At 52.7% G+C, this 10,332-nt stretch overlaps 1 protein-coding gene across 1 annotated transcript; it reads left to right on the forward strand.

Annotated features, from left to right (window-relative positions):
* The first annotated feature begins 416 nt into the window (after positions 1–416).
* On the forward strand, positions 417–7,858 carry LOC129121743 (cytosolic 5'-nucleotidase 1A-like). Its single transcript, XM_077179923.1, has 7 exons — positions 417–641; positions 1,980–2,038; positions 2,687–2,854; positions 3,192–3,321; positions 3,816–3,938; positions 5,009–5,187; positions 5,715–7,858. The coding sequence occupies exons 2-7, from the start codon at positions 1,994–1,996 to the stop codon at positions 6,015–6,017; spliced, it is 948 nt and encodes a 315-aa protein (XP_077036038.1). The 5' UTR covers positions 417–641; positions 1,980–1,993; the 3' UTR covers positions 6,018–7,858.
* The last annotated feature ends 2,474 nt before the right edge of the window (positions 7,859–10,332 follow it).

A 10,332-nucleotide genomic window follows, 5' to 3' on the forward strand; every position in this document is an offset into this window, starting at 1 on the left:
ACCCAGAAAAGTAAAATCCTAGCCCCAAAATCAACCCTGCTCAGGACAGCATGTGAGACATGGCTTTCAGAAAATTAGGGAAAAGAGACCGAAAATCATTACAGTAAAATTGCAAACGTGCTGCACCCAGCCACGCTCTGCACCTGCCTCTGCTCCCCGCATCCCTGCATCTGCCCCGAGTCACTACGGACCAGGTACCCCTATTTTTTTCGGTCAAAAATACAACCATTCAGGGCTGGAAAATGAGAGGACTGGAGGCACTCTATAAACACTCCAGCTGCAGAAATAAGACATCACGGCTTGTGGACCGCGATCAGCCACTGAGCACAAGCGCCGAGAGAGCTGCGGAGCCGGGAGCAGCGCCGAGGGCCCTCCCCAGGGTGACCGCGGCCGTGTCCGAAGCCAGGCGCAGGTGACCGTGATCCTCTGCAATGCCAGCCGGGAAATGCAGTCTGGCCCGGGCAGGACGCCAACCAGCTGGCTGCCTACAAATCCCAGCGCGCCGGGGAGCGGAGCTGCGCCCATCCCGGCTCCTGCCCGCTTCCTGCAGCGCGGCAGGGGGAAATATAAACAGCGGGACACGGCCGGGATGCTGCCGCGGGACGGGCCGGGCCGGGCCGGGAGCAGAGGCAGCGCTCAGGGTGAGTGAGTGAGTGTGCGCTTTTCTCTCCGGCAGAACCCTGTCTGTGTGCAGGGGCTAACATCTGCTCCCTGCTAGGCAGCCGTAGGAAGAGCTGCGGGGACCAGCAGCGCCCGCCTGGAAGGCTTTCCTGCGGTCTGGCAGCGAGACGTGTGCCCGTGCGGATCCGGGTGTCTGGGTGCGAACAGCGCTGCGGGCTGTCGGGGCAGAGAGATGGAAAGGAGAAGTCGGGCTTGGTTTGCAGTGCTTGGAAGAGCGAAGCAGAAATTAGAGGTGGATTCTCCCACCAGGAAGGGCTGCCCAGCTCCGTTACCCCTTTGCGTTTAGTTTTGACTTTCAGAGAATACTTGGCTGAGATTATGTCGGAGGAAAGCTCCTGCCTGCGCTGGGCTGGTGTTTGCCACCCTCTCGAGGAGGAGACCCCTTCCCAGCATGGGGCAGGGGGTGGAGGAAGCAGAGGGATGCTCAGCATCTCCTGGCTTTCCAGGCAGCTCTGGCTGGGGTAGTAGCCCTGTTGCAGGACTTTCTACTCCTGGGGCAGTCGGGGAGTGCACATGGAAGCTCTGAGCAAGGAAGCTCATGGCAAGGCTGTGGCTCTCACGGCTGGCATCAGCCAGTGGTGCCTACTGGCCCAGGCAACATTTTTCAGTCCCTGAACAATAAACATTAATTAAATAAAACTGGGGCACAAGACAGGTCTCTGTAGAAACCCTGACTTGTCCTTTACACTGCATGTTGGCTTTGCTCTTTGCTTGCCCAGCCCCCCAGTACAGTAATCAGCTAGGGCCTTACTGGCTCACAGGGCTGTGGAGGGGCAGACCAACCCCATCGCAGGGGTCTCAGCCTTTATCCAAGCCCTCACCACACTCTTCTACTTACTCCGGCTTTTTACAGCTGCAAATGAGCTGCTGATGCAGTGAACTCCTTCATTTGTAAATGCAAATTCACCATTCAAGCAAAAGTGGCAAAAAAAGGCAACAAGGATGTGAACTAGAAACCTACTTGGGCTTTTAAAGACAGCCTTATTTTGTTTGGAAAAGAGCTACACAACAGCTTTCAGCAGTTCCACACAGAGAAAAATACTCTTTGAGAAAAACAGAAGTAAAAATAAAATAGTGATCTGTGTTTGAAAAGCCATTTTTCCATCACATTTAATTGGAGCTATTAGAACAGTTTTTCTCAGAGCAACGCTGCTGTCAGGAGAAACAGGTTCATTTGGGCTGCTATGCTTGGTGTGTAGGATGTTTCCTGTCTCCTTTCCACTCTTTCCCCTCTCAAGAATGACTATAGATTGATTACATTATAATCTGTAGGTTTAATTTTGTATTTTCTCTTAAAGGCTGAGAGTTGAAGATGGCAGAGCTGGAAAGCACAGTCATAAACACCAACGTAAAACAGGTAAAAGGGCTGTCCATTACAAAACACACATCCTGTATTTCCAAACCAAGCCTTGAAATGCCACCACAGAAGGGAACACACCACAGCCCAGAACTGTGGTGGCCTGAATTGCTCATGCCTGGGTTTCAGCAGAAGTCTGTCCCAGAAGGCTGTCCCAGGGCTCTGGGCTCTTGTTCCCAGTGAAGTCCATGTGATTTCCAGTTGCTTGGACTGGACAGGTACATTTGCTCACACTTAAATTTTGGAGCAGCCATGTCTACATACACAGAGACTTTATTCAGCTGTCCAGAACAGACACAAACAAAGGGTAGTACCACCATTATGTGCAAAGAAACCCAGCACAAACAGATGACTGTGGCTGTGCTGGCCCCACAAAGAACAAAATTATGGAGCAATTCCCTCTGTGTGAGCTGTCCTTGGAGCATGTGGCACTTATCAGACAGGTTAGGGTTTCACAACTGCCAGCCCCATCCTTGGTGGCCTGAAGATGAAGACTGGGTGTGGTACCTCTGGCATCAGGAACCGTGACACAGGGGTGATACCTCCAGCACCCAACCCCACCACTCTGGTTGGTGCCCCCTGCTCACTCCATCTCCCTGAGCTCCTTCTCTGCTGTCCCCTGACTCCTCTTTCCTCCCTGTCCTGCAGAAAGACCCCAGCACAGCACTGGTCGTTGCTGTGACCACCAGAGCCATCTTCAACCTGGAGGAGGAGCACAAGCTCTACCTGGAGAAGGGCAAGGAGGAGTACACAAGGCACCAGCAGGCCAACCAGGACAAGCCCTTGCCACCAGGCACAGCCTTTGCCTTCATCCAGGTGAGCCCCACACCTGGCATGGGGCACATGCAGACACTCACAGGATGGGGTGAAAGCTCAGCTTCCCCAGCTTTAAATCTCAACTCCCATCACAGGGTTTGTCACATCATCAACCTGTGCTGATCTCTTGGCCTCATTGCAGGGCACTGAGACCTGTTCTCCTGACCAGTCCATCTCCTCCTGGCTTTTCCAGGATGGTTGCTCTGTCTGGCTCTCCATAACATGCCAGCCTTGCCGTAGCTGACAGATGCAGCACAAACCACTAACCATAACTGCAAAAGAACCCTGCAAAGGTACTGCAGTCATGCCTCTTTTAAAGAGTCCCATCTCCTCCCAGGCAGTGCAGTATGTTAACAAGAAGATCCTGGAGAGCAACCCAGCAGAGAGGGACCTCTTTGACATCCTGGTGCTCTCCAACAACAGCCCAGAGAGCGGCATGCGCATCATCAACAGCGCCAAGCACTACGGTAAGGGGGACCCATCCCTGGCTGTGTCTGGGAGGCTGCACAGCAGATCAGGCACCACAGTGGATCATCAGTGGCAAACAGAGAGCCAAGGGATACAAGGGGAAGGGGTTCTCTTGGACCCCAGCTCCCCTCAGCCATCTCTTTTACACCAGGAAGTTGCAGCATTTTGAACGGCCTGGGCATGTTCAGGCAGGTACTGAAAATAAAAAAAGTTTAAAAAAGCCACCCTAAATCCCAGAGTGCTGTCAGGAGGAATGCTCGTTTAAGAGAGGGATGGAGCGAATATTTACATGCAGTCTGCAGTTTTATTGGAGCAACAACAGGTCAAGAAGATGCAGCAAGAACACAGGCAGGTTCCCCATACATCACTGGGAAATTCATTGCCCTGAGCTCTTGCAGAAAAGCACACCGAGACCCAGGAAGGGAGGGACCAGGGAGGGGCTGTGAGGAAGATATTGCTCCATAAGATTCCACTCACATCCCTTGTCCTGAAGGCCTGGAGATCTCCAAGTTCTGCTTCGTCAGTGACGAGGACTCCACGCAGTACCTGAAGTCCCACGGCGTCAAGCTGTTCCTCTCAGCTGACAGGACAGATGTCTGCAACGCCCTCCGGAGAGGTACGTTCTCCCCTCCATCCCACGGCCCCAAACCCACCACACTTTTTCTAAGCAGCTCAGTACCAAGAGACAACACCAGAGCCTGTGATTTCACAGGGACAAGGGGTGAATGGTACATTGATTACCAGTACAGTCCTGAACAGTTCAGTTTCCTTTTCTGTCCTTACCAGTAGCCTGCAAACACACCAGGCTTGCTCAGATGCCCTCATAAGTCACTGAGTGCATTATGCATCATTTTGAGCACAGCTCTGCCATGGGCTGGTCATTCCCTGCCTGACATTTAAGCCTTTCTAACCAAAAATGCAGTTCTATTCATCAGTGAGGGCTTATCAGCGATTCCCAGGGCTTTGTGAGGATGCCACAGAAATTTACTGTCTTGGTACATGCAGAGTTTCTGTGTGCTCAGTAAGCACGTGTCTGCCCTCAATCAGAGGAAGTGCAGTCTCCCCAACTCCTCTAATGGGGTTAATCACCTTCCTATTAATTCACTTGGATATGAGCATATCAGCTGGCCACCGTCCTTCAAGGTCAGGAGCAAGCCATCTGCAGCCTGGACTTTCCTTCACCACACAGCACATTCCTGGAACCTCCTTGAGAGAATCATTGCCCTGACAAGTGTCTTCCATCTGGGAGCCTGGGTCCACATATGAGGGTGGGCAGGGAGCAGCTTGTAGGAAGAGACTGTAATTAAGCCAATTACCACAATCAATGGAGATGCCAGCCCATATTATTCACATCACAGTGTGCTAAATCTGGGCATTAAAGATTGAGGCTTGGCAGGGTGAGCAAGCACCAGGAGGAGGGCTGCTCATGCCTTGACAACCACCCACCATCTCTTACCACACTTCAGTATCTGCCCAGACCTTGGTTTCTGATCAGCAGCACTTTCTCAGGGAATAACAGAGCCATGGAAATGCTCGGCTGACTCCCCCAGAAAGCTCCCTGACTTGGAGGCCCTGGCATGGTGATGTGGGTCAGGGCTGCAGCAGATGCGTGGGGAGCAGCTGGCCATGCATGGGGTGCCCCAGGGAGGGCTGTCCCCCCTGACCCCAGCTTGCTCTGCCTCACAGGGGTCTCAGCGGCGCTCGTCTTCCAGCAAGAGGTGCAGGCCCCCAGCACTCCACTCCGCGTGGCGTTTGACGGGGACGCCGTGCTCTTCTCAGATGAGACAGACCGGATCTTCCAGGAGCAGGGCCTGGAGGGGGCACTGCAGTACGAGCGGGCCATGGAGGCCGTCCCCATAGGAGAGGTGAGCGTGCCACCTCACTTCCGTGGGCACCCACAGGCTCTGCTGTCTCTCCTGCTAGGGCTTTGGCATGAACAGTCACAAAAGCAGAAATCCTTACAGAGTCCCTATGCATCCACTACTCAGTCCCTGGTGTGGGCCTGATCTGGAGTCTCACTGGAAATGGATCTGTTATCTCCTGTAAATAAGCCCTAAATATCTAGGATTGTGGCTAATCCAAACACCACCTATTGTAGGCTGTGACCTCTTGCTGTCCAAGTCCCTGCAGGACTCAGACCCAGAGGCACTGCTTGCTGGGATGTACCTTGCTGGTCACTTTGGGATTGGGATGAGCACCACAAGGCTCGCCTTCCTCCCAGGGACCGCAGTGCACATCCCCAGTCCCAGCATTGCCCAGTCCTGGAGCCCACAGGCATTGTGTGCTCTGCAGAGCCTTGAGAAAGTCTGAGGGAGGAACAAGTGGCTTGTACAGGCAGAGCAGGTGTTTCCTTATTTCCCACACACTCCCAACTGTCTTGCTGTCCTTCCAGGGTCCCCTGAAGGCTTTTGCCATGCACCTCGGGAAGATGCGTAAGAAGTTTGGCCAGGGAGAATCCCCCATCCGCACCTACCTGGTGACAGCGCGCAGCGGCCGGGACATGGGCGTGCGAGCCATCAAAACGCTCCGGGAATGGGGTCTGCCCATCGACGAGGCTTTCTTCATGGATGGGGCTCCCAAAGGCCCCATCCTCGCCCAGATCCAGCCTCACATTTTCTTTGATGATGGGCTTCATAACATCCAAGGGGCCCAGAATGTGGGGGTACCCTCTGCCTGGGTCCCCTCCTGCTGCTGATGGGCTGCAGGCCAGCAGTCCTCCCTCCCAGCAACACGGGACTGGGTCAGTTGGAGGCAAAACTTCTGGTGGAGAAGGAAAGATCTCCTAATGTGCAGCAAGCAAATCTCAGGGAAAGGGAACGAGAGCATGGACTCCCATGCAAAGCTTGATGCATATTTCTGCTCCTCATAAGAGGTTTTTTACGTCTTAGGATAAAGCCAAAAGACACAACTGCTCCAGGATGGGAGGACACCTTTGCTCTGACACTGGGGACTACACCTACCTGCCATGTAGGACCTGGGGACTTTTCTCAAAGAAATTAGTGAAGCTAATGCCATACACACAAGATGAAAGGAGCAAGAAAAAAAATGCTAGTTTTGGCAGTGCTCAGACTGTCCCCAAGATTGAGCAACACAGGAAGGACATCAGCCTGTTGAGCCGAGTCCAGAAGAGGCAGACCAAGATGATCAAAGGGATTGAGCGCCTCTCCTATGAGGAAAGGCTGAGAGAATTGGGATTGTTCAGCCTCGAAAAGAGAAGGCTTCAGGGTAACCTAACTGCGGCCTTCCAGGACCTGAAGGGAATGTACAGGAAAGATGGGGAGGGATTATTTACAAAAGCATGTAGTGACAGGACAAGGGGGAATGGATTCAAACTGAACAAAGGCAGGGTTAGATCAGATATTAGGCACAAATTCTTTTCTGTGAGGGTGATGAGGCACTGAAATAGGTTGCCCAGGGAAGTTGTGGATGCTCCATCTCTGGGAGTATCAAAGGTCAGGTTGGAGGATGGAGCTCTGAGTAACCTGGTCTAGTGAAAGGTGTCCCTGCTCACACCAGGGTGGCTGAAACTGGCTGATCTTTAAGGTCTCTTCCAACTCAAACCATTCTATTATTCTATTATTTATTCCCATCTGCCTGAAGAGAGCTCTCAAGACTGTGCCTCACTGGACACACTCATCTTGGTTTCCTGAGGAGAGTGATGTGCTAGTGAGTGCTTCAGGCAGCTCCAGCCAAACTCAGAAGAGGGAGAAAGACTTCAAAACTGTAAAGGACCTACAAACCTTTTAGAAATGGGTGAATGGGTTGAAGAAAGAAAGCCCAAGCTATTCCTCCTCATAAAAGAGATTATAGCACAAGACAGTTTTCCTTAGACATGCATACTGCCCAGAGTGCTTTTAGGAGACAGAGACATGGGACACTCAGCTCCTGGAGCTGCAAGACAGGGACAAGGCTACAGCCCAGCACTGAGGTCCCACCAGGAGAGGGCACTGGAGATAGGCTGCCTGCAGCACAAGCCATGGAGGGGCCCGGGCTGCAGACCGGCACCACGGGGGCTGGGGCAGGACTGGGAACTGTGGCCAACCTTAAATGGATCTCCAGAGCCGTGGGTGGAGGGCATGGGTGGAGGTCTCAGGAACAACTGCTCCTTGCACATGGGGTACCTGGTGTGCTCGGTTACCCTGCTTGACATCACACCACACCCCAAACAGGGATGCCTCTCCGCTGGCAGTTTGGACTCAGTTCTTAATTTTCCTGGGGAACAAGGAACCTGCGAGGTTCACCTGCAGGTTTCTTTCCCCAGGGCTGGATGTGAGTTGCCACTAGAGGCCACTGTGCTGCCTGGGGACATGGCACCTCAAATCCCTGCCAGCTGTCCAGAAACGCCTTGTTAAAAAACGTAATCTAGCTGCTCAGGCGTCAGCGAGATTATGGGCAAGGAGATAAAGACAATGCTGGCTTGGTTGTTTTAACCTCAGTGTAACCAGAAAATAATTCTTTTAAAGGCTTCACAAGTGTTGCTCTCACCAAAGCTTATTTCCCCCCCCAATAAATAAATAAACAAGCATCCCAGTGTGAGTGCTTGCTCCTCATGCCTGTGTCTAGCAGTGTGGGAGGAAGGGTGGGATAACTCAGTGCTCCTTTACATACATTTGTTTACTTATCAGGTGTTTGGCATGTTCATCAAAATGGCTTAAACACACAAGAAACCTTCAGTGGGCTTTGGATTAGGTGCCTGAATGTCATCTTGTATCTGTCTCCAAGCTCAGTCCTGCTACCTCGAGCATGGGATTCTGCACTTCTTGCCTTAGCAAGGGCAGCTGCTGGCCCTGACATGCCACTGGCAGAGGTCCTGTCCCTGCCTTTGTGGCCACTGTTTGGGTCCAAACTCAGGGTTGCTAAGGCAGGGCAGGGATGCCCATGTGCACAGATTTGATAGGAAGCCACCTCCAAAGAAGCAAAGCCTGGCAGGGTCTTGGCACCAACCGTCTGGCCCATGGCCCTTTTGCTCAGTGCAGATGCTGAAATTAGATGTTTCGAGGTAGCAACATCAACAACATCAGCCACTCATCATTCGCTAATAATGCTAAGCAGCCGTCAGCTGAACAAACATTAATTACAGGATGCTCCAAACATGCTCAGTAAGCAGGTGCAGATATTTGTCCCACTTTTGTGCAGGTCAGATACCACCGGGCTCCATGCCGGGATCCAAGCCCCCACCTCCCACCCTGCCTGCCACACACAGCCAGCTGCTTCCATGGCAGCTGCTGCTGGGGACACGGACCCAGTGCTGGGTGTGACTGTGGGCATCTTCCACCACCCTGACCCATCGCATTTGCTGATGTCTGGACAGGGCCAGCAGGAGCTTGGTCACTGCCTTGAGCGAGAGGAAATTAGCTGAGTCAAGGGTGGTGGGGAAGGCCCACGTGAGCCGCTGCAGTGTGTGGGATGCTAGGGCAGTGGGAAAGCGCCACATGCCTTCTTCCAGCACTGTCAGCACAGTGGGGGATGACAGGGCAAAACATGCCCAAAATAGGAAAAAAAGGAAGGAAACTCGGGACTTGTGGGGTTGCATCATATGGGGCCAAGTACAGCTGCTACAGGCCATAGTTCAGCCTTGTAGCATCAAAACTGCCCTTATTGCCCTGCTCCAATGATGTGCCATCGAAAACACCCTCTGTCAAGGACTGCTGCAGCTTCATGCCCTGCTGCAAGGACAAACTTGCTGTTTCTGTCTTAGAGGCTGCTGTAATAAGTTCATTTATGCTTAGGATGCTCCTCAGGTTTTGGCTTTCTGAGGCATCTTAAGCTCCCTCCTTCAAGGCATTGCTGATGCTCCAAGGTCTTGTGCTGCTGCTGCAACCTGAAGAGGGTTTAGCTGCTGGGGCTGGTCATGGCATGCTTCTCTGATACTCATCTCAAGTTTTGCTGGCCAGGGCAAGGCAGGAGCAGACCACAGTGCCATGTCACCACCACAGATAGGCTCCCTCTATATCCTGCTGGGTTTCATACCTTTCCACTCCAGGAAGAGAAGTGCACAGGGGGCTCTGAGGACCTGCACTTGATTCTGACCATTGCTTTCCAACAACACTGCACAACCCCAGCCAAAGCTGCCTGGTGTCTGGGCTCCCCTCTGAGACACCCTCGTGGTCCAGAAAAGGAAGTGGGCCCCTAGTCTTCTCAGCCACAGGCAGGGCAGCTGCCTCCTCTGCAGGGCCCAGTTCTGCCAGCAATGCCAAACAAGTGGCCCTTGTTTCAGGGTGGGGCGCGTGACCCCAGGGATCAGAGGCTGCAGCTGGTTGGCCTTGAGGAGTTATGGGAGACCTTTGCCCAGGACCGTGCCCTTAATCCCTCCCTCACTGCACCAGTCAATTTAGGGTTGCAATGCTAAAAACAAAACAACTCAGTGCTAAACAAGAGAAAGGGTTTTATGAAATGGTGGTACTGCAGGGAGGGAAGATTGACGTGTATTTATCTGCTAACAGAGATCTGCAGTGGCAGTGTCCGAGCTGTTCAGCTTCATTGACTCCTGGCTGCAGAGGGAGAGGATGCTGGAGGCTGCAGGACCTGGGTGCAGCTGCAGTGTCTGCCAAGGATGCTCCCACACCTCCCTAACCTACAAGCACCTTTGATCATGAGCACTGAGCAAGGCATCTTTAGATTTTTGACCATAGCCTTAACCCTAAGTCACCCTGGTGGCAGTGTACCTTGAGAAACACTCAGGACTTCTCAGCCAGAGAGGCCAAGATGCCACGTCCCACGCTGCAAAAAATTATTAACAGGCTGTCGTGCATGTAGAAGGTCAGAGAGAGGGTGTGCAAAGCCACAGACTGTGTTTGCCAACGTGCTTAAAACTGGTTTCAAGATCTTAACCCCAGGCAGTCACACTTAAAATAGTGGCTGTGGTGGCAAGTAAAGATGGAGCTTAGCAGAAAGGTGACAATAAATTAGAATTCAGAGCCTTTGTGGAAATATTGACACAGCAGAAACTGCCCCAGGAGGTCCAGACTGATTTACCAAATAACCATTGAGAGCTGGTTGCTCCCACTCCA

The sequence above is a fragment of the Agelaius phoeniceus genome, chromosome 6 (assembly GCF_051311805.1).
Source record: "Agelaius phoeniceus isolate bAgePho1 chromosome 6, bAgePho1.hap1, whole genome shotgun sequence".
In the NCBI taxonomy this organism is placed as follows: domain Eukaryota; kingdom Metazoa; phylum Chordata; class Aves; order Passeriformes; family Icteridae; genus Agelaius; species Agelaius phoeniceus.

What these genes read in the sequence shown, in the direction of transcription:
- LOC129121743 (XM_077179923.1), top strand. Translation starts at nt 1,994, where the DNA reads ATGGCAGAGCTGGAAAGCACAGTCATAAACACCAACGTAAAACAG. An exon ending in CAACAGCGCCAAGCACTACG is followed by an intron (nt 3,322 to 3,815) that starts GTAAGGGGGACC and finishes CTTGTCCTGAAG; the next exon opens with GCCTGGAGATCTCCAAGTTC. An exon ending in AGGCCGTCCCCATAGGAGAG is followed by an intron (nt 5,188 to 5,714) that starts GTGAGCGTGCCA and finishes CTGTCCTTCCAG; the next exon opens with GGTCCCCTGAAGGCTTTTGC.